The sequence below is a fragment of the Tyto alba genome, unplaced genomic scaffold (assembly GCF_018691265.1).
Source record: "Tyto alba isolate M040663 unplaced genomic scaffold, T.alba_DEE_v4.0 Super-Scaffold_6, whole genome shotgun sequence".
In the NCBI taxonomy this organism is placed as follows: domain Eukaryota; kingdom Metazoa; phylum Chordata; class Aves; order Strigiformes; family Tytonidae; genus Tyto; species Tyto alba.
This window is the reverse complement of record NW_024881327.1, coordinates 31,130,243-31,158,090: the sequence shown is the minus strand read 5'-3', so window position 1 is coordinate 31,158,090 and position 27,848 is coordinate 31,130,243. Positions and strand designations below refer to the sequence as shown.

General features: G+C 37.5%; 1 protein-coding gene and 1 long non-coding RNA gene across 3 annotated transcripts; one reads left to right on the top strand and one right to left on the bottom strand.

The window, feature by feature from the left end:
• Window positions 1-255: 255 nt before the first annotated feature.
• On the bottom strand, window positions 256-25,532 carry RELL1 (RELT like 1). Of its 2 annotated transcripts, XR_006167041.1 has the most exons (8): window positions 25,384-25,532; window positions 13,966-14,208; window positions 11,999-12,070; window positions 10,637-10,694; window positions 7,798-8,037; window positions 6,914-7,133; window positions 2,591-2,844; window positions 256-2,029 (listed from the first exon to the last, which is right to left on the bottom strand). XR_006167041.1 is itself a non-coding variant. In XM_042808272.1 (7 exons), the coding sequence occupies exons 1-6, from the start codon at window positions 25,472-25,474 to the stop codon at window positions 6,953-6,955; spliced, it is 885 nt and encodes a 294-aa protein (XP_042664206.1). In that variant the 5' UTR covers window positions 25,475-25,532; the 3' UTR covers window positions 256-2,844; window positions 6,914-6,952. The 2 variants fall into 2 exon arrangements, 1 of the variants encoding a protein (XP_042664206.1); XM_042808272.1 differs by having other exon boundaries at window positions 256-2,844.
• Window positions 25,533-25,715: 183 nt separating this feature from the next.
• On the top strand, window positions 25,716-26,515 carry LOC122154867. Its single transcript, XR_006166998.1, has 2 exons — window positions 25,716-26,210; window positions 26,320-26,515. It is a non-coding gene; the product is annotated as an uncharacterized LOC122154867 (long non-coding RNA).
• Window positions 26,516-27,848: the final 1,333 nt, after the last annotated feature.

The following is a 27,848-nucleotide window of genomic DNA, read 5'->3' as shown; positions in this document are numbered from 1 at the left end:
TTAATCAGATAACATCTTGGATTAAAGCAACGATTTTCTTCTTTCCCATGTAAAATATGGAACTAAAGTAATACTTGCAATCATCCTTTCTCAAGGAAATAAAACTGCTGTGAAGTACATCACACAACCACCTAACCTTCTCATTACCTCCATAAACAAAAACTTAAGATACAAAGAGATTGCATTATACATTAAGACTGTGCAAAGGTGAAATTTTACACAATGGATGCAGGCTTAAGAAAGTCACAATCAAGCTTAAGAACCAGGATTTTTTTTATTTACTGCTTGGTAGTACAAAAGTTGTATATAAACTATTTTGTTAAAAATACATCTGATATGCAAATTTAAGAAAGGCAGACTAATACGGCAATATCCATACCCCTACAAAATAGCAGAGTGTAGTGTAAAATGCAATGAAACAGGCACAGTTTTTAAATCCTCTTATTGCAGCAGCAATGCACAAATTAAATTCTTGCACATATCAGGTCTTATAATACCTTATCTAGGTATTTTATACAGGTAAACAATGTTGTACATATCCAACACATTTACTTTTATTCTACATATTTCCAATGGAATCAAAATAGAAATTGCTTATAAATTAAGTAAAAAAATACTTATTTCTGTTTAAACTTTCTTCCATCCTTTTGGCAAATTTTCTTGCAGTACTAACCCATCATGTATCAAAACACAATGTTATCAAAATAATCCCTCCCCCCCTTTACAAAAAAAAAAAAAAAAAAAAAAGCTTTTGGGACAGTCTCTAACTGTGTATCTCCTTTCTGAAAATTACATGAAACTGGTTTTGCCCAATACTCCCCTTTTCCAGTAACATTTTATATTCGTAGTTCTCAATCTCTTGAAAACTGAAAGCTAATTAACAATAACCAATACTTATTGAATTCTTCCACAAGTATTAGCTTTTCATGCAAATAATCAAGAGAAGCTTGAAGAAGAAAAAATTAAAGAATATTAAATGTATGCCTGTAAGGTGAGCATGGTGTTTATGTTGTACTTAAATATTGAAGAGTTTTCATAAATCAGGTTTAAATTAATGGGAACAGGGATGCTAAACACTCCATCGAGTTCAATCCTAGACAAACAGTTATTTCGGGTTCTCAAGGATGGACAATTACCTCTGAAAATATCCATTTTAAAATTAACAATAAACCATTTATTCTTGTCAGAGCTTTGGTAGGTGGTAAGTTTGGAGTTTGGGTTTTGTTTCTTTGGGGTTTTTTTTTTGTTTTTTGTTTTTTTTTTTTTTTTTCAAATCTAGCATCAGTGAAAAGTATATATTGGTAGATCCACTCAGTATGTTGTGGATAACAAGTAGAAGGAAGACCAGCAGCAGCATATACTTTCAGCAAGAGTAAATAAACTTGTTTCCTGACAAGATATGGGGGTATCTATTACATAAGCAAGAAGATTGATTTTATCTTTGTACACACTGATTGTTAACACTGCATAAACTGATGAAGAAACCTGATTCTCAGATCTGAAGGAGAAACACAGTTTAGAGTACTTGGACTGAAAAGATTGAAAGTAATAATTTAAAACAAATCCATTTAAAAACACACACTGATTTTCATCCAGTTCATAAAGCAGATTAAGGTACTTTATAGTTCTCAGAATATAGTGCGATCTCTACTAAAATGCATTACATTAGAGCTTATATTCTTAGGCACTCAGAAAAAGATATTTTTTAGTTTCTATTACACAGCAAAGTTTGCCAAATATTGCAAAGATTTCCCTTCCAAAAACAAGTAACAGGACAAAGAGATCATGATCAGTAGACACAAATAATTAACATTACAAAACCATCACTGGTATTTTTAGCAGTAAGTCACACTTAAAATATGAAGGGAGTGACACTGGCTTAAGATTTCAGTGACAATGAAAACAGCTACCCTCAGTCCAATAAAGGCACTCTGAAGTACTTTAGTATACACTCCATAAATTTTTAATGCCAAATATTCCATATCCTTATCTAATGGTTGAAATGTGTTGCCTTATGTTAATAAGGAACCTGTGGGTAAAAACAAAAAAAAAAGAAAGGCAAAACTATTAGGCATTCTTCAAACATGAGTAAGCAGTTACAAAAAAATGGGAGAACAAGTGGCCTTGAGGAAAGTAACCTACCCAACTGCATAGAAAAAGACACTACTTAATATAGGCTGAAGAGCAAGGGGGAGGTAAGGGGGCAAACAACAGCTGAATTTAACATTTGCATATAGCTGAACCACTCTGTACTGTGAAGTACCCTTCACAGAGTCTGAGGGCTTATGTACTAAAGGCACACATGCCAATTTTGGCTGACAATTATTTCCTTTTATGTTTTGCTTGGCTACTAGGTGAGATAAAAAGAATATTTCCATCTTCCAAAGGCAGGTTTTTATCTTCACCAAACACTTGTCAATTCTGGACGGGAAGAACAGAGGAGAAAAATCCAGATGGACCAGAGAGGTGAACACAGTTTATCCACAGGGTAATCATATTACTCATAATATTGTGCTCATTAAAAATGCCTAAGTAGAAAAAAAATAAATTATTTGATAAGGCTTTTAACTTTCCTGTCCAAAAAACTTACATGTATTTTTTCTTTCCAAGATGAAGCCCAACATTTGGTATGAGATCCACACAGCTCAACAGTATTTAAGTGTCTAAATCTTACTGATTTTACTGGTGAAAAGCCATTAAGTGTTTAACTTTGCATGGATGCCATCACAGAACTTATAAAATACTACAGTGCCATAAATACATTTCCTTAAATAGTACACATCTCTTGGGAATTTTCAGTTTTTTCCAAAGTGCTAGCAGACAAGCTTCTTCTAAAAGCTCCACCTACAAAAGAAGAAAACACTTTTAAAAATAAGCTTAAATACCAAAATTAGTTTTAGGATGAACACACCAATTAAAGTTAGCAGATGCTCTGAAATGGAAAAAAATGCCACAACTGCATGAAGTGGTTGTCATGCACTGCAAGTTTAGCATGTGAAATCCTAAAGGACAAACTAAGAATTCGGCTGGTACTCATGAAAAGGATGGACAAACTGACAAATCACATCACAGTGCAAAGCACACACAACTTTGAAAAGGATACTAGAAATAGAAAATCTTACATAGCTTCAGTGTACCAGTACCTTAAGTTTTTGTTTACCCAGTAGCTTACAATGGATATGTAAGAGCTCAACTCAGAATTTTTACTTCAGCTACCATCTGTATATCTACTACTTTTTTTGTGTGTCACTAAACATATTTTAAATAAACTTAACTGATGAAATGGAGTCTGGCAAGAACATGGACCTTGGAGACATGAAGACATGCTACAGCTTCAAATGATGCAGCCAGCAACACACTAGGATAAGCTCCAACACAGTAGAGATCACTTCAAGAAAATACTAAGAACATGTCAGGGGGAAAAAAACCCTGAACTCAAGAATAGCAGTGAACACAAGCAACCAGCAATATTATGTCATCCAGGTACCACCCAACTCAGGAATTCCATCTCACACAGGAACATTCAGTAACAGCAGTTAAAGTCAGGGCCACAACACACAAATCTATTGCCTCCAAATGCTGGGAAGAAACCTTTTCTAGCAGCAGTTAAAACATACATTTGTGTGTGCCTTCTTCCTCTGCATCTGAAGATCTGAGCCAAATTCTCCAAAACTATATGCTTTTTATCACTAATTTACTGGCTGGATGCACAGAAGTCTTAAATGCTGCTTATCTGTTCAGTTTCAGTAAATTAAGCTACAATAATTTTTTAGAGGTATGAAATAGGTAATTGAATGGAAGGTCTAACTACTACCTGTTTGTATGTGAACAGCTTTTCAGAGCAGTGGACAAAAACTGATCTAGTACCACGCTAGGAAACAGTATAAGTCTTTCAAGCGAGATCTGTTTATTTTTTGTAGTACACATCAAACACGCCTGGCTAGTTTCCCAGATGATTTACAAAATAGTCCTGTTGGACTGGAGAGACCTTTACAAGAGATTCCATGGAGCCATTTCTCTATTAGAACAGCTGTTTTCAGAAAGGGTAATACTCTAGTCCTAAGGGAGATTCTACAATAAAAAGCTGCCATAGATGGACTTTTTTTATAGCTATACTAACATATCTCTCTAGAGAACAGCTTATTTTTAGATTAAAGTAGTAATGGTTTAAATGTAGAGAACTTTTAGGTAATTACAGGGAATAGCCTTCTTATTTAGGACAAGAAAGAACAAATAAGAAAGAAAACTGGGCTACAAAGCATTTTTAGAGTGATTTCAAAAGATTTTTTTTTTAATCAAAGTGCACTAGAATTAGCTTTATTTTCATATATGCCCTTTTCTATTTCTAATGTTTAAAGAGAAGATAACTAGTCTCCCTTTAAGTCAAAATCATATCTCAAACAGTCTAATCATGCTACCATTAGAGATATGGAAAATAGGAAAAAAAAATACACAGGAGTATCATCACAGAAGTAACAAAAAATTAGCTGGGCATGAAAATGCCAATGCAGCCAGAGAAGTAAGAGGTTATCTCCTATTACATTTAGCTAATAATGATTTTTAAAAAGGGAGGAAAGGAAAGTGAAACCACGCCAATTAAAACAAACAAACAAACAAAAACAAGCCAACCTGAGCACCAGGACATAATTCTGAAACAATAAGAATAAAGTTTGTCTTTCACTGACATCTATAGATTCTTCACAGATTACAAAGTAGCAGTGATTCAGCAGCCACTAAAAAACTATGATTTGCCAGAGTTTGCCACAGAACAAAAAGCAAAAGAAAAAAACCCAAACATCCTTACAGTCTACCACCTACCTCCAAGGGAAGGCCAGCTGTACTTACACTGGCTTTCACAAGCATTTGTCCAGTCTGGTCTTACAAATATCCAGCAATAGGGATACAATAGCTTATTCCAACTTCTTAATTTTTGAAACCTGAACTTCACCTCTTTGCAAATTAGCCTACTAGTTGCCTTCTTACCCACTGCACAAAAAAAAAGTGTCCTGGTTTCAGCTGGGATAGAGTGAATTTTTCTTCTTAGTAGCTAGAATAGTGCTGTGCTTTGGATTCAGAATAGGATTTCATATGAGAAGAATGCCAATAATACACTGGCATTTTCAGTTGTTGCTGAGTGATCAAGAACTCTCCGACTTCCCTCACCCTGCCTGTGTACAGCTGTATGAGAAGCTGGGAGGGAGCACGGCCAGAGCACCGGACCCAAACTGGCCAATGCAATACTCCATATCATGTAACATAATGCTTGGTATATAGAGGAGGGGCGGCCAGGAAGGAGGGAGTTCTCTCTCACTTCTGGGATTGTGATTGCAGGATCCTGGTATTTCAGGATCATTAGCTGGGAACAGGCTGGGTATCGGTCAGCTGGCAGTGAGCAATCGCATTGTGCATTTCCTGTTTGTACTTTCTATTATTGTTATTGTTTTATTTTATTTCAATTATTAAAATGTTTTTATCTCAACCTATTAGTCTACCTTTACCCCTCCAATTTTCTCCCCTGTGCCCCAGGGCAGGGGAGGATAAGAAAGCAGCTGCAGGATGTTTGGCTGCCATCTGGATTTAAACCATGACACCTCCACAGCTTTTTAAACATTTAGAAGCGTACCACATCTCAAAGTCTTTCTTCCTCTATGGCAATGGTTCCAAAAAACGGGCTATAATTTAATGAGGCAGCACAGAATCCAGACAAATACACACTGCTCAGTTCAACAGCTACGCTTGTGTTGTCAGTAAAGGTTGGAAGTATCCCATTGCACACCAGCTCTCTACTTTGCCTCCCTTTCTCAACTGATAGAATTAGAGAATGTTTTCTTAATGAATAAACAACAGATATAAAGAAAAGGCCACATCTCACACCTTGGCCTTTCAGAATTTAACCTGAAGACACTTAAGGGATTTTGGGTGTTGTTACATTTTTAAACATCCTCAACTTCCACTCGTGCATTTCCCTTTTATATGTGAAGTTATTGAGAGTTTGAAACTGGACTGAGTTGACACATGACACTACCCTCTCTCAGCGTACAGAGTCCGGCACTGTGCACTTCGTTCACTTTCTTCAAATCTAGTGCCTTTATTTTGTCACACCAGAGCCCATTTCTTCCTCAAGGGCCAAGCTCTGTATTTTGAATAGCATCTGTGTAAAACCACCTTTCCCCTTCAGATTATCAACCTCTGTCATCAGTTAGAAGCAAACCATATTAACTTACAGGGTTTTTCCCCCGCCCCCACCCTTCTTAACTGTTAAAAAAAAAAAATAGCCAGGAGTGCATTCCAAAACCATGCTGGACACATTTCACATGCCTAATGAGGTACCTCAAGCAATTCACTGAAGTTTAATGGCTCACAAGAAAACCCCAACCTTGTGGCTTAGTAACCTACCATAGATCCCTGAGACGGGAGCATTTTCATGGGTCTCCATTCTTATTAGCCAAAGCTCCACTGATCTCTCAGAGGAGTATCTAGTAAGCAATCACCTTATACAAGCACAGAGTATAGGGCAGCAAGCATAAGGAAGCAGCACTGTAGTTATTCCAGTTATGCAGCTCACAGCAGCGTTTGGTTTTTTTGGGGTAATAAGCACATTACCACTAAATCTGAAGCATTGTCTATTGCTGAAAATTAATGTGCAGGTGTTTTATTTCTTTGACCAGTGATGCCACCTCCACAAAGTAGTTTTATTTCAACATCTACTCTAATTACAAGGTCTAAATAAACAATTAGATAATAGTTTGGTGGATAGTCTAGCCTCTACCAATTTAGCATTGAGTGATCAAATATAATTTTTTCAGGCTTTTAGAGAAATTTTTTAAATTGAAAGATGAGTTCTCACACAGAACTGACACATTTTCAACTTCGTTTCTTTTTACTGATCACCTTCTCTCATTTCACAACTTACCACTTTCAATACGAGTTCCCAAGGTTGGACACCTGCAGTTTACTCTGAGCTCCTCCTCTGCTGCATCTCCTGTTTCACAGGCGTGGCAGGCACTTCACTCACTTCCTGTTTCACAGGTGTGGCAGGCATATCACCATTGACACTCTCCACACCAGTGACAGACATCAGGCTTTTCCTTTCTTTGGAATTTGATTTGTGCTCCACTTTTGTGACTCTAAATCTGAGGTAAGCAAGAGAAAGATTCAGCTGTATGTCCCCAGAGATTAGTTAGATCCTTCTCAGTACCCAGTGTATGGACAGGAATATATTTTCAAGTCCCAAGACCAAGACATCAAAGCAGACACTCACACCACCCAACCTCACTTCAGAGTAATCTTCCTTATTATCTACATGTACTTTTGACACTTGCTATGGCCGAATCACACCTTCTCAGGGAATTGTGTTTTAAAGCCAAATCCACAGATGGCATACTACTTCTTCTTAGAACAGTAATTTCCTAAGACAACTACAACATAAGCTAGGAATTAAAAATAACAAAACAGAATGAGGTGGTTTCTGTAGCTCACATTTGAGAAATACCAAATTCAGAAACAGAGGAATTTACTAGTGTGAAATCCTTGTTTCTTTTTAGCCAGTATCAAGACAGCAAGAGCTTTATACCCACAGTAAATCCCCATCTATTTACATAGTTCTAAAAAAAAAAAAAAAATAAAAAAAAAAATCACATTTAGTTCTTCCAGAAACCACTTCAGTCTTATTTTAACAGGGTTACAAAAAACAATCACTGATGATATAAACAGAGTAGAATCAATGAATATCTGATCTAACACAGGCCACTGTAGTGTCCCTAAGAAAAGTACATAGTAAAATGACCTAAGTTTTACCTTCCCACAGAAAGGACTGTAACTTCTCCAAGACGACTTCTTCTGTGTTCTTTAGATTTGTGAGCTGGCTTTATAAAGTGCCATCGTTTGTGGCTACAACGAGTACAGACATCCTTTTCTACTACTCCTCCAACAGTATGGAAGTGATGGCCTTTGCAGCTGTGTTTAAATGGAACAGCACCAGGTGACAAAGGAGACCCTGGACTCACTGGACTCCCAGGAGAGGTAGGAGACAAAGGGCTGTAGGAAAAATATAGGGGAAATTTAATGTCACTATAAAATCCTGTTTCTTAAAAAGGAAGAAAAGGATAAAAATATAATCTTCGGTTATGTCTACTGAATAGCTAGTTTTTTCAGAGACCATTTATTTGTGAGGATGTCTGGTTTAAGGTTCTTCTGATATAGTATTTTTGCAGTTAAAAATCATTTCCATAAATTAATTTAGTTACAGTTATGTGGCTAAGGTAACTAACACAAAGGGCAAGGAAATGAAAAAAAAAAAACAGGCTGAAATTAAGAGGTTACATGAACTTATACTGATGAAGACATCTAATTAGCATTAAATTCATACTTGGAGAACCAGGGAAAGTACTTCAGAATTGTTACAGTATCTCTACAAACTCACAGAAGAAGAGCATAGTCAAACAAGATTGAAAAGTGAAATCTAAGATGTCTATCATGAACAGAAAATATATCAACAGATCATTCAACTTAAGCTTCAGAAAAAACTTTTTTTCAAAGTACCTCGAAAGAAAAAGCAGTACAACCACGAAAAGGTATTTATTGAAAATTTCCAATCAAAACCATCTCATTTTCTTTTAAAACAGAAAAGCAGATAGTGTAGATAGAAATCAGATGATGCACTTTTTTGGACTTCAGCATCAATTTTGACACTGTCTTGCAACACATTCTCCTAAAGCAACCTAGAGCTCAGTGCATTAAAGACAAAACTACTATAGTGTAAGGTAGCACACCTAGTTTAAACAAACAAACAAAAAGGACAAACACATACCAGAAAGTTATACATCAGTAGCTTACTATGAAACTGGAAAGACATACTAAATATAGTTATGCCAGTCCTGATGATTTTCATTGTTTTAAGCAGTTCCTTGGGCAATGGAATAGAAGAATAGCTAAAGTACTCATAATAACTGTAGAGGACAAGATGAGAAATTAGGATGATCAGAGGAGACCATTGTGTGTGAAAGACACATTCACACATACATAAATCTTATTAAAAATACTGGATCTATTGCAGTAAGAACACCACAAATTTCAGTGCTAGAAAAACTTTACAAACCCAGATTAAAAATCAACTAGCCAGATGATCACTTCAGAAAAAGAAGGTGAAGATCACAAGCTGAACATCAATCATCATGATGTTGCTTAAAAAGAACAAATTTCACAGTGGAAGTAACGGGACTGTAACCTATGAACCTAAAGTCACATTACTCAGCATTAATCATGCCTCAGCTGATCGTTCCATCCAGTTTTAGAAATGTTTTTTCAATTAAAATACTAACAAACTGAAGAGACTCCAAAGGAGAACTGAAAGAACAAATTAAAGAAAGAAAACATGCTGTAAAAGGCTGAAGTTACTTGGATGCTTATTTTCAAAACAAAAATATCGACAGGAGACATTTAATGGTCTTCAAATAAATATGAAAATGCTATTAAGGGAAATAAAGTCTGTTCAACATCTGAAGCAGAGACAGGAACTAATGGCTTTAAGTGGCAGAAGTACAGGTTTTTAGCCATTATTATTCCTATCATTAGGATGTGTTTTGTGGTGCACCAAATTTACAAAGAAATATGGTGGATTTGCACTTCAGTTACTAAGGTTTTAGGAGTATCTGACAGAAGTGATTGAAGAGCAAACAATTGTTTTTCCTTTCCCCTTACTTTCTCTATTTTAATTCACCACTGAAACAATAGTCTAAAACTCCCAAAATAACGTAACACATGCTTATGCAAAGACTGATTTAAAATTCAAACAAGTATTTCTGCTGTACCATAAAAGTTCAAAAATAATTCCTGTACTTGAGAAGAACTCCTTTCTTAAGTTCATTTTTTTCTTCTTCAATAACCAAGCCTCTCACTGTTAAGGCAGGTGATAAACAGCTGCATACTCAACTCTTTGTTTTGCTAAAACTATACACTCTTGCTTCTTTTATTAGTGACACTGTACTACTTGACCCTTCATCTTCTCTGCCTTGAATATGAACACATGGTTACATATGAAGAGCATTTAGACTACTATGGATATAAAGGTACTTATGTAGAGATACAAGTACTTTTACACAAATGATGCATCTGCAACTCAAGGGCCGAACTACTTTCTCTACACAGTTCTCTAAATAGGTGTGTAGTAAAAAAAAAATAAGAGGTAGGTCGGCCAATGCATATTACCACAATTATGAAGAAAAAAGTAAACCAGGAGACACAGAAAGAGTTGTCTGTTTTAAGTTAGCATCCATACAAATGAAACAACTGCTGCTTCTATTCTTTCAAGTCAGAGTAGCTTTGGACTAAACCAACTTGTAAGTAACTTCACCCTAAAATAAACAAGTATTTACAGCCTCTGTACATCTTTAGCCCAAAAAGCAATAAATCTGTGTCACACACTTGGAACATTCAACCAGAAGAGCCAGTTACTAACCCAGGGCATACATTAAAATTTAGCGACTCGGAGACACCACAAGGAAATCGAAGTATTATTCTCTTAGCTGATAACTCAAGGAAGTGATGTAGTCTTAAAAGCGCTCAGGAAAGAAAATCCTTTGAAAGGGTACATTTTTATTTGCCTCAGGAAACATGCATTGAAAAGACGAATAATTACCTTTCAGGTTCAAAGACACTGCTATCTGCTACCATGGCCTTTAACACATCAGCATTTGCTGCAATGAGAATAAATAGAACTCTTCAAAAGTGTACAGCTCTAACTTTAGAAAAAACAAACAGCAAAATTAAAAGTCCTCAAAGAAATTTAATCTAAAGGAAAGATGACTACATTATGTATATCTGCAAAAGGCACAAGAGAACATTATGAAAAAAAAATGTTAATACAGTTCTGTGGTATTTCCTTAACATGAGACACTAAAATTACAGTTCGTATTGCACACAAAGCTCTGCCCCAGTACAAGACATGTAACATAGCCATCTGCACAACACTCCCAAACAAGACGTCTGAAAATTTTACAACATCCATTTCACCACAGAGTATCATCACCTCACACGTATAAAGCAACGTCAGATGAAAAACAATGGTTTAAGTGAGCCTTAGAAAATGCAAATTAATTGTCAGCCAGGAATACCAATTGCTCACATATTCTAAAAAAAAAAAAAAAACACATAGGTACCTAATCCCAACCTTGGGGAAAATTACACAAAATCGAAGACCTAACAGTTAAGGGGGGGGGGGAAAAAAAAAAAAAAAAAAAAAAAAAAAAACACAAAAAGACCCCACAAACAAACCCCAAAATACAACTTTTCCAGGACTGGTCTTCATTCAAAAGTAACTCAGAGCCAGCTCAATGCTTATGATTTCTACAAATGTAAAATTAAAGGGCTAAAGGTTCTTATATTATAAAAACATACAGTCTTATAAATGTTTCTTCTACAGGGCAAATATGTTCTGAACTAACCAAGCATTCCATGGGCTGCTTAACTGTGATTTTTACAGTCATATCTTCTTTACCCTCTACTTTGCACACACGGTACATGAAGACATTGTGCCTAAAACTCAATGTTGGTGCTAGTCTACCCTGTTGTCTCAGTTATGCACAAACCTTTCATCAGATAACAGCTGCATGAATCGTTTCAAGACAAAAAATTTAATCTGGTCAAAAGATAAAAATTTCACATACTTTAAATACTGTCATTCTGAAAGCAACCTTGAGCTTTTACTTCACAAACAAAAACATGAACAACAAAAAAAAAAAAAAAACGAACACCAGAGTAGTTAAAATATCAAGAAACACATGAACCAAACTTATAACACAAAATAATTTTCAGGTAAGTGAAAAACTTCCCTATTTTGTTTGAAGTTACTGCCTTCTGCAGGCAATCTCAAAGAGTTATGTACAAGATGGTTATTAAATGAACACACATGAACAGATATTCTGAAGTACGGGATGAAAATACATATTTGTTATAGAACATCATCACAAAGGCTCGTAACTTCAGTATCACAATACTATACCTTCATTTTTCATTATGTAGTTAACAATTTGTCCCACAGTGTCGCTATTCTCATGTATAGTTTCATTCATTTCTGTGCAAGGAAATAAATATGTTGTCAATATCTTGGCCTTCCAATCAAGAATCGAGTTATTTTAAAACAAAGCAAAAGAAAAAAAAACAAAAAAAAACCACACACACAACAAGAAAACAAGACAAAAAAAAACACACACCAGAAGTTACATTAAAAAAAGAAAAGATCTATTGTCACTTCAGAGGAAAAACTTACACAATACTTTTAATAGTCCTTATTCAGGGAAAAATACAAACAAATTCATGGAATCTCCACATCAGCTCTAATATATTATTCTAAGACTTGAAGAAACACAGTATTTTCAGAAGCATACGTTAAAATTCCTTCTCTAGCTGCTAAGGAGTAGACAAGCAAGAGAGCAATATTTCTAATCTTAACAATAGAGAAGGAAAACAAACAAAATCATTAAACTGTTTCAAGTCACTATTTTAAAATAGGTATTATTGGCTTCTAGTATAAGAGGGATTCAATTTAACCTTTTTACCACATCTCCAAGGACATACCATTTGATTGTTTTTTTAATTAAAATAAAAATATTTCATATCACTACAGAAGCAAGGGAATTAAGAAAGAAACCTTATGACTATACTTAATATTTTTGGAATCGATTGCACCCATTAACAATACTGGAAGCTTCCCCTGAATAGCCTTGGAAGGCAGAGAAAGATCTGAGAGAGAAACAGAACAATGAAGTGGCACAGCTCTGCCTTTTCCTAATAATTGTTATGACTAGTTTTTAAAAAAAAAAAAAAAAAAACAACTAACCAAACACAGGATTGAGACAAGCTTGATAGGTAAGACCCTAAATTTGTCTCTTCATAGTAAATCAGGACTTTCCCATCTCTGTATCCACACTTCAGCGTCATCCTAATACCTGCAACTTTGCAATCCAACTTAGACACAGCTACTTCCCCAAACTAAGACCTAAAAGTTGTGCCCCCTTCATTACCACTCACCTTGCTGTTACCACTCAGGTAAGCTAACAGATCAGATAGTCCCACCCACTGCATACGTGCCCCGGGCAGTAACTGCTTCACAACATATTGACACATCACTACTGCACCACATGGCTCCACCCTTACCACAGAGCCCCTGTAATTTGCATTTATTATGAATCTACTGACAGTAATTAATTGGGAGAAAGGAAGGGGCCCAAAGTATTTATAAGTGACATGGCCCTAGTATTTACTTAGCCAAATGCTATACTGGGTTACTATAGCCCTTCCCAAGGAATAACACTTTTCTTGGTTATTTTTTGGGGTTTTGTTTTGGTTTTTTTTTGTTTGTTTTGTTTTGGTTTTTTTTCAAATAAGAATAGGTGGGAATAAGAAATCACAAAGATAGGAGAACAAACATTAGAACTAAAAAAAAGGTGTCTAAGAAAAGTTATAAGCAGCACACACTACATAAAATAGAACATAGACAGTCCAAAGGCTCAGTTCTATAATGAGAAGGGAGATGAAAATGACAGCACAACAGGAACAAATTAAGATTGCTAAACATAAAACTAAGATTTTAGGCTTTCAACAGCAGCTTTTTGTCACTCCTCAAACAGAATTATGTACAATAATACTTTGTTGCTAACAGCATGTGGAATGTAGAAAAGTAATCTGGTGACTCCAACTGCTGTGCATAGTTGCAAACAAATATACTGGATATTTTGATCCTTCTGTAAACTCTTAATTGATGTTAGAGGACGGGCATTGGAAATTGAAACACTCCTAGTTTTGACTGGCAAAGATCAAAACCCAACAGACATGTAATGGTACAAAAATATTTTCTTAATATTGTTTTCATGTCAAATATAGACAGAGAAATGACAGAATTCTCACAATAAATTATTCTATAGTAGTTGCAATGTACAGAAACAGGAAGTTATTAGACTCAATGATTACCTATTTTTTCATCAAGTTTTTCTTCCTCTACTTCTTCAGCCTCTGTTGTACAACGATAGCCTTTTTTCTTAAGGACATGACAGATGAGGATCCCCAAGAGACCCATAATGAAGAAAACGGGAACCAATGCAAAGGCAACATACTCTAGGTGTTCAGCCTTGCCATCATTGCCATCGGTTTTAGTTGTCAAAGTAGTTGTCTGTAAGCCATAGCTTGACAAAACCTGGAAATACTCTCCATTATCTACATGAACAAAGAAATGCAGTTATTACTATACACTGTAAATCACTTCAAAGCATTTAGAAAATTACAAGCATAACCAGATCCCCATTGCATCAACATGATGTACCTTCTGTGATGACTTAAATGGGCAACACACTACTGGCTAAGAACTCACACCCCTAAAATATTACCTCTTCATAAAATGACTGCAAAGCATCTGACATACAAAAAAACCCACATGATATTTCAATATAACAGTGAAGAGCAAACAGTATTCTAGCCTGATAGACTTGTAAACTCAACAAAAGGGCTCACATATTTCACACAAGAGTAACACTACCATTGTTCCTTGTTCCCATCAGTGAGGAAAACACCATACCATTCCTTTGGTTCCAAGTTCATGAAAATGGCTAAAAAAAAAGTGGATCCTTCGCTAACATGACAGTTAAGTACATAATTTAATGCTGACCCTTGCAAAGAAAAAGTACCACGTGTGATAGAAATAGCCTTCACTTTTTTTTTAACAGTCGGATTCCACAGCACAAAAGAACAAACATTCACCCTCTACTCATCAGCATAAAGTAAACTCATTCTTTGCTTGTTTAAGATTTAGAAACCATTTTCTATTTAAACTTGAAACAGGATGGGAAAGAAGCTTTTCTTTTTGTTTGCAAAGAGTTTTAAGTTGCAGCATAGGCACACACTAACTCTACACCCATAATTAAGCATTTTTTTTCAATTAATCTCAGAATTTAACAGATATATATTCCATGTTATAGACTGGGCTTTTGAACTACGGAAAGTATGGAATATTTAAATTAGAAGGGACCTCTCAAATTCTTAAGGCCAAATGTTGCTAAAAGCAGCTCTGATTAGATCAGGCTGCTCAAGTAAGCTCCATCTGAAGGATGGAAATTCCACAAGATTTCCAGGAAACCTGTTCTAATATTTGCCCATTTTTATGGCCAATATACACAGGTAAATGAAAATTTCAGTACCTTCTCACAGATCAAATATAAAAGTATACAAGTTCAAGCGTTCAGCTAAATCAAAAAATACGTTTTCATACTCAAAATGCCTCCTGAGCCTCTAGAGTTTATACACACTCCTCACCCCACATAATTTAGATGTAAATATTACTCTTCCAACACGCAAGAATATTCCTGCATTTCTATTCACTGTTCTCCACCTCACATGAAAACAATTTTTTGGAATAGGAAAGAATGACAACAAAAAAGATCAATAAAAAAAATCTAACACTATTTCAAGATATTTTCCATCTAGTTGTATTAAAATGGACAAGGCAATTCACAACTGTTCCATTACTCAAACTGGTTGAAGGAGCAGAGAGTCATCAGAAAACCATTTACATGACTGATACTTTCACAAGGGTCTAGATCAATCAAATCCCTCCCTTAAAAAAAAAAAAAGCAACAACAAAAACCCAGAAGCCTCCAGACAATTGTTCCACAAACACCTCTACTACATTGGCTGTGTAACTAAATTGTATTTGAAAAATACCAGTAAGGTGACAGATAGCTAAGAAAGTATTTTTTCTAAACTACAATTAGGTATTTACTTTTGTTTTCTTTATATCAAAACACTAAACTTCTATTTTTAAAGTATTTCTGAATTTTTCAGGACAGTCTTGAATTGTCAGTTCAGTAGCAATACATAAGACTTGCTCAAAGTGAAAAGAAACTGAAACTTCTTTGAATAATACCTGACAAAACCACAATTAGCAAAAATAAAAAAATTATCTAAACTAATTTTCTACACAACAGTAGAAAGGCAGAAACATAGAAAGAAATGCAAACAAACTGAATAGATCACGAGGGTAAATATTGAAACAAAATCTCAGGATGTTTGCTTTGGACAAAGCCGGATGGTCTAGCCTGTTCCCAAAACCAAAAGAGAAAGTTACTCACTTTTAAGAGAGACCAGCAATCCTACAGATAACTGTATGCAGAATTTATTAGATAAGTAACCTTTAGAAGCTTTAACTTATGCCCAGGAAGGACAATTGAACAATATGTATAATTTAACACTACAAGGAAACAAAAGACAGGAAAGGGTAATGGATACAATATAATGGGGAAAGCTGATCTTACATACAGTTTATTTGCTTTCTGAAGATTTGTAATTCACATTTTAATACAAAATAAAAGTTATAGGTTTGGGCTGGGGTTTTTTTGTTAATTTTTAATAACTCATCAGGTAGCAACAGCTACAAAGTCCCCCACTTAATCAAATAAAGTAGCTTCATTTACTTCCCAGGCAGGAGGAAAGCCACCACACCAGAGAAGTATTATTTTGATGACTACATCATCTCAGAATCTTAGAAATCCAACATAAATGGTATATATCACAAACTGAGAAGGGTATGAATAAATAAGCATTCTGTGATTAAATATAAGACAAAAGCAGACAGATGCTTTGGATTTTGCTGCACTTCATCTATTTAAAGAATTAATGGGAAAGACCTACTCTACTATTTCTAAGACATCAATAGCCACTTACTAGTCAAGCTAATGGGTAGAAGGGCCATTAAGGGTAATTAATCAGACTTCACTTTTTAGGTTTTCTATCTCTCTTTGTGGCAAGGCTGACATGCATTGCCCAAACAAGTAACATCTCTTCGTATCTTCTCCATAACCATGGTAGGTAACTCCCACTTCAAACCTAAAGAGCAAGTGGGCCTTAGTGCATGGCTAAAGGCCCGTGCTTCAGACTCCAAGTTGTGGTTCATTAAGATTTCTCCAGATGCAAAGTGGCTTTAAGAGGTCCCTTCCCCTTCAGTCCTCTGCTACCCCACTGGCTGTGCTCCTGACAGACTACAACCTAAAAATCAATTTAAACTAGATTACTAAAATGACCTGGGTTTATGGAAAAATGCCTCCAAAAGTCTTCAGTTTTTAAGCAGTCATTTTACTTGAATCAGTATAACCTGTGGTTTGGCGAACTGCTCTATCAAGACAATCAAGAGACTGAGTAAAGTGAAGCGGAGGAATAAGCAACCATGAGCAAGGATAGATGAATACATCTAGAACAAGCTTTCCTAAAGTAGCTGTAGTAATATGGAATCATAATCTCAGAGTATGCTCCAAAAATAAGGACAGGAGGATTAATTACATGTAAAAAAATTATAATATCCACATAATTATTTCTAAATCATCAACTTGAAACCCCATCAGCTTGACATAGCCACTGAAAAACATATATATAATTTAAAATACAAAGTTGGGTACGAAGTTGCATACAATCCTTCTGCAAACAGAAGGAAACTATTATACAAAGTGTTTGGGATCCGTTTTCCCACTTCCTATTAAACCTTCACAGGAAGCAAGAGAAAAACAAAAAATCTATATAAGAGTGAGTCCATCTCAAGTTCACAAGCAACTCTAGCAACAGAGCTACACTGCATTTTCAGAAGGACAGACCGTTGCTGAGAAATCACTAAGTACCATCCGACCTTCCAAAAAAAGCAAACCATAAGAAACTACTCAGGTTGATATTTCCAGCCTACCTAATATATATCACCTGTAAATGCTTTCATGGTAAGAACCATGGTTTGAGTTTCTTTTTCTACCTACATAATCTGTTTTCTGATTTAGTTTAGCACTTCTGCTTTTAGACTGCCACCTGAAATACCAATGAGAAAACCTCATCAGCTACAATCTAATATGCAGACAAAAGGTGATGACAATCTACACAAATTCTCAAAGGATAGATACAGCCTATACAAGTTAAAACAAAACAAAACTTTATAAATGCCAGAACTGGCACTTTTTTTCCTAATAGAAGGATGCTGAAAAATTCGTAATATATCAAGCGAATACTCTGTAGCATAGATTAGTCCACTAATCGGATTAAGATTTAAAGAGCTTTTGAACTAGGCAGGAAAACATACTTAAAGTATATTTTTCCATTTAAAAATATTTTAACAAACATAGATACTCCAGTATACTGGCCTACATAGATAAGCCTGTGTGATTTTTCTTCAGTTGTCCTTAGATACCTAAAAATCTGATTCTCCCATTAAAATTCAACAAGATACAAACAACTTTGCCTATTACTGGTAAAACATCAAATCAATAATATTTCTATATAAATATGTAGTTTACACAAAGTCCATAAACTTCTTGATACCATTCATTTTATGTTCAGTGATGTAAAAATTCACCAAAAAGCAAAGCAAAAATATCCCAGAAGAAATTCATTAGCTGGATCAAATACTTGGTGATGTGCAACCCTGTGAGCAGAGCAAAGTACTTAGCTTTCATTATCAAACACCCCACATATATCAAGCAGTCTGCCCTCAAAAACCTCAGCAGTTATGACATAATTGAAAACCAAGGCCTGCCCAGCTAACGAGCAATACATTTTATGTCCCAAGTCATAGCTACATCATTATTTATGTTCCCTATTCCTCTTCCCCAGGGGCATATTCTGCTTATTAACAGACTGTTGATACTCTACCTCATTCTCACGATGTTGCTTCACAATGGTTTTTAATGACAAGTTCAGGCCATAGCAATCTTCCTTGACTCAAGTCAATTCATATGCTTTAGTTTTTTTGCTGTCCGAGCATTTTTATGTACCTGTCATTGTATACAAGTCTACACATCAAAATTACTTGAAGATGTGATCTAAATAAAAAGATTTAGGAGCAATAATCAACATATTTAAAGCGATGCTTAAGCTGTAGATCATATAGATCCCATTACGCTACTCATATCCCATGTACTCATTTGCTTAAAAATAAATATATATTAGGTATTGAACTTGAATATTGTCTGCCCTTACTTAATCTTTACCTAAAAAGTAAAATATAAGGACAGGCAAATCTCAGACAAGTATTTTACACTGGTTCTAATCATTACTACTCTAACACAAAGATAGTGTTCTTCCATCTCAGCAATGACTCAAGAAAATTTTACAGCACCTTTAAGAAACAACACAGAAGGAAAAAAGTCAGCACATTAATGAAAAAAAATCATCCTTCATTAAAGTGCAATTGTTACATGGCCTAGACATACCTATTAACTTTCTAGTTAAATGCTGTATTCCGTCCATATTAGTAAAATAATGTTTGACCACAAAAATATTCCAAGACTACAACACCTTTGAGGATGTGATAAGAATGCAGCTAGAGCAGACCATTTAAGCAAATGTATTGCTCTGCAACAAACTTTCTTTCCCATTACGGTTTTATAAACTGACAGAAAAGACAGATAGAAGCACCTTAGAGAGGTCATCCCACCTTCAAAAAGCAGGATTAACAGCATCTAGATAACTATCTGCCAAGCACGCTAAAGATTCTGCAACAGTAACAGCTTGCTCTCCACACCTGTTTTCTTTCTCACTGCAAATGGAGCATCAGAACAGTTCCTCCTTCAGTAGCTACTACCACAATATTAGATTCTGCTTGCACTGAGTTACAGAATTACTCTTACCTTGGATTTACTTAGCTTTACTTGGCATGTACCTGAAAAGGTTTCCTGCTTGGCATGATCACTAGGACCTCCCCAACATGAGCCCGTTACCTCAAAGCTCTGCCTTTAGTATTGATCTAAATAGACAATTCTCAAACTTCTTCATAAAGCACATGAGAAATCTCTAGAAATATTTACTATTACTTAAAGAACAGACTCTTGAAAAAATAAATCTTTTTTGTAACAAAGATCAAGCCTGTTTAAGTTGTTATGAAAGCAATATAAAACTCATCATTAAAATAACGCTTATTTTTCTAAATCTCCTATATTAAACTTAAACAAAATCTACATCTAGCCAATTACTTGAAGCACATTCCATTTGGTTTTTTACTTGTTTAATTTACAGAAAGTAGCCCATAAACAATGACGTAAATCATCTCTCTGTTCTACTGATGAAGAATCCTATTTGGTTACTCTGGCTTTTGCCCATTACGCCCATGCCGTTTATTTCGTACAGCATGCCTTTTAAAGAACTTTGTGTAGATTTTGTGAATTGGATTGTTCTAGCAATCTATCTACTAAAAATAAGTCTATACATATTCACTATCACCTTCTCCATAAATTCAAGGAGTTACATGATTTTATTTCCTGCTTTCAGGCACAAAAATCAGTTGTAGCTATCAATCTCACAGTATACAGAAACAAACTATTGTTGGCCTTAATGTTAATTAACATTTAAAGAGATTAAATACAATCAATGTACAACCTATTTAAGCACAAGACAAATGAAATATTCAGATATGGCATATGATCTGTTCTAAGATCTCGACAAAGCATAGCTGGAAAACATGTCTCAGTAGCAACATCAGCTTATGCATCTCTCCTCTCCCCCTCCTCACCATTAATGGGCCAGTTCACCCATCTGTGGAAAAAGAATGATCACTTCAAAATAATTTAGAATATTCTTTGCTTGGGTTTGTTTCTGTTTTGGTTTTTTCTTTCTTTCATACCTGGATCACTTCTAATTCAATTCACCGTGTGGACCTACACACTGTTTAAAAGGCATAATCAAAGGACTGCTTAAATTGGCAATGCCGTGAGGAAGAACAATCAGGCAGCTGTGATCTCCATTCACCCTGCAAGCAAAAGGCACCTAATGATCATACCTAGTGCTTCATCCTCTCCTGGCTCTAGGGGAAGTATACTTTCAACTGCATTAAACTATAATGTCACTTCCTACCCCTAGGCCAGACATCTAAGATAGATGGATGGATGCATGCTTTGATTTAAAGCATTCATTTTAAGTATCATTTAAAGTAAAACTTTTTTGATTTTAAATTGCCCACTTTTAAATTCAGACATAAAAATAAAAAAACCTCGTTATTTAGCTCATTTTCCTAAACAAACACTAAATACCTCACTCATAAGAATTAAAGAAAACTAACTTTATTTTTAAAAACTTACTACAGTGATGTAATTTTAGTGAAATTAATTAAATGCCAGAAACGGCCAGCTTATGTCCCTTAGCATTTCAGAAGCGATGGACATTTTCTTAAAAGAAAGAATCTCTAAATCAGATTTCATTCATTACATTCAATTTATTTAGATATAAAGCGTTCTACTAGAGCTGCAGTCATGGTTTCTGTTATCAAAGTCTAATTTCATGTTTTAGATTCTTAAGTACTTAGCAGTGAATTTGTTTAGAACTCTGATGGTAATTATATACTGATTTAATACAGGGTTTTAGTTGTTTTAATGGTAGTAAATTTAGCCAACAGTTTGCTGCGGCTTCCAATTAAATATACTTTTTAAGAGTTTGCTGATTTAAATAGTATTTATTTATTCTGGACACTACAGTCAAGCTGGCTTTGCATAACTAAGCAGATGAAATAACATGCAATTTCAATCACAAGTCAAAATAATATATCACAAGTCAAAATAATATATCACAAGTCAAAATAATATATCACAAGTCAAAATAATATATCACAGTCCAAACCAGAGACAAAAATTTAGGAAATGTTTGGGTTTCTCTGCCTTACTAGTAAGGTAGTAGCTAGAGACATCAGGCAAACTAGAAAAGGCAGCAAGGAACAGGTTAAAAAAAAAGTTTATTTTCTGGAGGAACAAACTCTTAACTGAAGAAAACCTATGGCCTACCATTTGCTTAGTCTATTGTTCAAGGAAATTGTACTTTAGGGAATACGCATAAACTGAATAACAAAGGAAGAACACCTATCATCGAAGAGGAACATTCAACAAGTTTGTGAATTCCGCTTAACTTCTAGCTTCCTTGTAGTAATCAGAACCTACACCAGTAGTGAAATAATCAGGAAGTCTGATGAGAAAAAGGAAGCCACATGATGAAAGAACACACTGACAACTAGTAACAGTACTGCCAATTGCCTTAGAGGTTAAGCAAGGTTGTTTAACGTTTGCTGTTAAGCACAGATCTCAAAAACCTTCATTAGATTTGTCAAAAGCAGTATCCACAAAAAGTGAGCAGAAGGATCAAGCATGTTTCTTTAAAGCTCGTTCTAACTGCACCTACTTTGAGAAACTTACACTACACTGTCTAAGATCAAGTCTCAGGGATCATCTACCTGAACATAACACCTAACAGCATCCTTACTACCAAACATTTTATTTAAAACTATCGAACTGCAAGTCTTTCACAGTATCTCAATCTAGAGCCTGCTAAGAGCCCTTAAATTAAAGACCAAGTCTTTGACTCACAGAAGTCACCTCAAAAATTGTGACTGTGGGCAAATTTTGCAGTCAGCTTGGAAAGAGAGATTTCTACTCTCAACTCCGAGACAAGTCTCTGCCCTGATCGAGATCTTTCCTAATCCCTATTTACTTCTCAATCACATACTCTACCAACACTTTCAGTAAGTTGTCTGCAAGTTTTAGACGAGCTTCCCTGAAAGCCTGGAGATGGAGTGAGGATTCAGAGACAAGATAGACGCTATATAGGGATAGCTCCTATTAACAGCAAAAAAACTATAGCTAAAAGCATTACTGTATAATGCACGTAACCCTCAACAACTTTAAACCATTGAAATTTCTACATTCCCAGACAGAGCTTGTTAGGAACCAAAAAAAGGAAGACCAGACCTAATAAGTCATCTTGTCAGTCACCCGGTCAGTCCAAGTAATCAAACCATCTGACATTATTAAGAATTCAATGAAAAAAAAAAAAAAAAAACACAAGAGTATCTAGAGTGGTTTTGTCCTGTTGAGAAGGGGGAAAACTGCAATATGAAGGGCAGTAATGGAGACTCAGTCCATTTGTTGTGTGTGACACATAAGCGGCTGACAATGCTGCCAAAACACATACAAAGACAAAAAGCTCATGTTTCAGTGTTTACCAGTGTTAAAATTGCAGTGCTTACAGTGTAATTGCTTTGGTCACTACTTGCGCAGCCCATAACTCCTACTGCAAAAACACACAGAACTGATGCTTTGCATTTCTGTTGGAAAACTTTTCCTTGAATTTAATTTTTCAAATAAAATGCGCATTGCATACAACTACCACACACATTTAATAAAGCACACTTCACCAGTTTGGCTGTTAAAAAAAAAAATCCTTCCTGGACACAGCAGTTATTTAAAAGTATTCCATATCATGGGTAAATTTACAAGTGCAAGCAGCATCTAGTGAGCAGCATTAAATCAGTGCTACCAAACCCATCACATCAATGCATTTATGCAAACAGATATCCACACTAGTTTAGATGAGTTGAACATCAATTTTAATCAAAAGCAGTGTATCTCCTATGTGAAGATATAGCAGATAAAGTGACAGAAAGCATTTGGAAAACTCAAGAGGAAGGAAAAAATTCTTTCATAGCTTTTGCATTTCCTGCTAGACTTGCCAACTTTTAGCTTTCCTAAGTACAGTCCTACTCATCTAGATATACCAGACTAAATTGCTACTATCATTATTCTACCAATGCACATGACATACTAACAGCCCTCCAGCATAACTGCCTTCGAGATCAACAGAGCAATCCTGAGTACAAACGTGTAAAAAGTGAGTATAACCCTATGTATACACATCCTTTGGTTTGCTGACATCTGTTTACACACTCTCTTCAAGATGCCAGTAGTAGGCAAAGTGTATTATATAGTCTTGACATGTAGAAACATGCTGGGATATGCCAAAGTAACAACCATCAAAGAGCAAATTAATTTTTTATCTGTTAAATACATTACACTAAAGCAACTGAGAAGAGAGGAAAAAAAGATGATCATGATCAAGTAGAGAAAATACACAGTTCTCCTCCTCCTCTTACCTCTGTATACAAAATCTGAGAAAATTAAGGATTAGGGCCACAGAGAGCACTAGCTACCAGTCAACACAGATTTGAAGTTCCAGACGCCTAAACTCTTTCAGTGAAGTCAATCCGCTGGGAAAAAAAAAAAAGGTCTGATAATGCTAGCATCTTTAGCACCATTTTACTGGCCCCAGTTGTGCCTAGCAGTACTTATTTCTTTCCACTCTCTTGAAGAGAAGGATGGACTAGATGACAAGCCTTCCATTCCTCTTGCTTTTGTAAAACAAATAGCAGGTGGTAGATATCTCAATCGCTTCTGATCAAACTGGCCTGCATCAAGTAATAATTACAGATGTACAAAAGTAAGTATAGAAAGACTAGAAATATTTATTGCTTAATTTTATGCTAAAAGGTATGTCCATGTTAATTGTTTGCACCAAGTTTAAAGTTTACTCTCAAAGAAGCTGGTACACTCTTCTTTGTTACACTGCCCAAAGGCAATAAAGCTGATCGAGTTGGAAATCACAGTGGGTAAAAATGAGCATCAGCTTAAACACAAACGTTTGAGAAGCACAGACAACACACAAAAAAACCCTTCTGACTACACAGGTAACAAATTCTGTTTCGAGACTATTAGTACCATAACATTTGGGGTTAGATATAAACAAAGAAAATGTCATTTTAAACCAGCTTCCTCTGGCACTCGTATGCGTGCGAGTGTTCTCCGGAGATCTCAGGAGTTAGAGCCAACTGAATTTCCAAAACCTAAACGCAAAGTCAAGTTTAATCTCGCAACAGACGGTGAAGTAAAAGCCGTTCTTTGATGTATTTCTACCCTGCGAGCCGGCCGATTCCAGCTTAAAGTGGAATCGACAACGGAGGGGTCAGTTACCAGGCTCGAGTTTGTATAGCTCATCAGAGTTCTTCCGTTCCTTTTTTCCGCGACTCACGGCCGCACATGACTGTATGAACAGCCCGGGGCGCGAGGCTGTCGCGACACGAAGAACTGTCGTGCGGCTGAAGGCGCTCGGCCGGGGAGCGCGCCCGCAGCGAAGCCCCGGCCCGGCCCAGCGGGGCCCCGCCGCCCCCCCGAGCCCCGCCGCCCCCCCGAGCCCCCGCTCCGCGGACAGGCGGGAGGAACTTCAGCCGCCCAAGCCCCAACCGCCTCCCTGCCCGCTCCGCCCGCGCTGCCCAGGGGCCGGGGCGGAGGGGGGGACGTGCCCCGCTCCTGCGCCTCTCCAACGGGCCGCGGCGAAGGGACTCGGGCACCAGATACCCCCGAGTTACCCGCCGCGGCCCCGCGGCGATGGCGGGGGGGTGAGGGGAGAAGCAGCGGGGCCGCCCGCGACCCCCGAGGGGCGGGAGAGTCCGGCGGGGCCCGGCGGCGGGAGCCCGCGGGGAGCGAGGGGGTCCCGCCTCGCAGCTTCCCCTCCAAGAGAGCTCCCACCCGCGGGCGAAACACCGAGGCCGCGGCGACCCACCGAGAGCGGAGCGGTTGCCCAGCCAGGCAGCCGTCGGGCCGAGCGAGGGAGCAGCCGGCGGGGGGGCGCCGCCCGTCGCTAGCGGAGCCATGCCCGCGCTGGCAGCCGCGCTGCCGCCGCCCGCCCCCGGGCCCACGGGCGGCGGGGCGCGCCCTGCCCGCACGGCGCCTGCGTGGGGCCGCCGGGGCGGGGCCGCGGCGTCCCGCCCTCCGTGCGGCGGGCGCGGCGGCTGTGCCGGGGGCTGCTGAGGGCCGCGGCGTGGCTGTGACGAAGCGGGAGGGCGTTTCTTACGCGCTGCTGTGAGGATTTTTTTTCCACGGGTTGTCCCCCACCTCCCCCAGAAGCAGTTTAATGTCGTTCCCAGGCGTTCTGAGCCCGGCCAGCCCCCCCGGCCCCCTCAGCACAACGCTGGGGTTCAGCTGGGAGGCAAGATGGAGACGAGGCGTCGTGTCCTAAAGGACCCGGGGTCAGGCTGAGCTGCCTCCTCGCCTCAGTACGCGTCGTGTGCCGCAATGGCTCCCCAGCACCTGGGGTGCTGTGCCACCCTCGTGGGGTTGCGGGGGTCCTCTCAGCCTGGCGGGTTTCGGCGGGTGCTCCCCTTGTGCCGGGAGCATCTGCTGCCAGGGCACAGCGAGGCACAAGGCGGTACGGCGGGGACCGTCGCGCTGCACCGGGGGCCCCAGACACCCGTGGGGACTCTTGTTTGTTACAGAGCTGCACTGAAGCTATTTCAGGCAAGGGCAGGGCTGCATCCTTCGGCCTTGTGGAAGTCGCCGCCACCACCACTGCAGCGTTCGCACCGTGGCTCGCAAGTGTTCAGAAACTAGGTATGACCCTGCATTAGCTGTCCCTTGGGGCCTGGGGACATTGCTTACCCTCACCCTCTTCCCATGCACGGGGCCTCAAGTTCGTGCTTTGTTCCTTAATTCTTCACAGCTAAACTCCAGTTTGGATTTACGCTCTGGCAAACTAATTCCTTAGCAGTCCCAACCTTGGACCAGTTTGTACTTCAGCATTGGCAACTGGAATTTTCTACTGACATGGCATGAAACTAAGTTATATTCTTATATCAAGGCAGAGGCAATTACAGCTTCCCTGTAGTTCCAAATATATTACTCTATTCTAACCTAAATAATTTATTTACTTGCTTTTACTCATTTTAAATACCCAAGCAAAAAACATCATTCATTTAAGAAACAATATTGCTATGATTATGAAGGCAGATACATTCTTAAATGATTTTATCATCTAGTGCCAACAACGTGTGCAGAAATATCCTTATCAGCCACTGACTAGAGCTGTCTGCAGCTAGATTCAGTATACCAGATTGCCACCTTTTTGTTTGGGACAATCAGCCCATCTGGTATCTCCTCCCCCTGCCCCCCCAAGACTTCGTTTCTGGTGAAGAAAATACCCAGAAAATTACGTCCTCAAAAATAGTACCATCAGTGCACTTGAAAAAGATAAAATGCTCTGGAAATAACCAAAGTTTTAACCCTTTTTGTCTGTGCTTGGCTGTCAGCTATATTCATAGTACAAACTGTAGCCACTATTTTCTATAAAATTATTTTTTTCAGAGATACAAGTATGAAAAGATCAGGATGATTTAGTACCTGAGATAAACATGTTGACATGCAAAAAGTAAAAAATCTGTCTTTTATCCTTTTGGGCACAAGTGAAAAAGGCCTTTCCAGAGAATAAGCATTTTCTGAGCCTAGTGACAGAGCACTATTGATTGTTTAGATACTTGTTTACATTTCCATTTTTAGCATCTATTTGTACCATGATTTTACAGTTCCTTTCACAATTCAAAGTTGAGTCCTGATAGAAGCAAATTCTGAAACACTTTAGCTGAGTTTAACTGTTATTTGCTCACCAGCAGCATCCAAATAGAAAAGTCAGTACAACAGTCCTGAGACTAGATGACGTAAGCTATCAGAAACAGTTATAGCATAGATAATAAAAATAAAATGTTCAAAGCTCAATTAAAATAACCCCTCTAAAACTACAGAATAGAGGACATAAGCAGAATAATTAGGGTTTGTTGATTTTTTTTTTATTTTGGCAAGTTTAACTTGTGTATCAAATCAAATGCTCAGACTGAAGGAGTTCAGGAATTTAATGAATATAATGTTTATAACTGGAAATGCATCTTCTCAGTCAAGTAAATAACCAAGAACATGAAATCTCAGATTTCTTCTTATTTGGAGAATTGGTGGGAAACTTATGTTTTTATTAACAAAGAAAACTAACAAGGAATGAGCAGAACTGTCCTTTTCAACAGAAGAGGAAGTCAAGCAGCAGGAGGCTGGGTTCTTCACACTTACAAAAGCAAGTCCTTCCTCTTGGGTTTTCTACAGAAAGTACTGCTGCTCATCCGAGTTGCCTCTGCTCTGTCTCTTAAGTTTTGATTTATAATTTTCTTGAGTGTGTGGTTCTGTGTCAACTGCACTTAGTGTCGTAAA

Coding starts and splice junctions, on each gene's coding strand:
- RELL1 (XM_042808272.1), bottom strand. CDS start 25,474: ATGGCTCCGCTAGCGACGGGCGGCGCCCCCCCGCCGGCTGCTCCCTCG. Junction 12,071..13,965: donor AAAACTTGATGAAAAAATAG/GTAATCATTGAG, acceptor TTCCTTGCACAG/AAATGAATGAAACTATACAT. Junction 10,695..11,998: donor CTACATAATGAAAAATGAAG/GTATAGTATTGT, acceptor TTCTCATTGCAG/CAAATGCTGATGTGTTAAAG.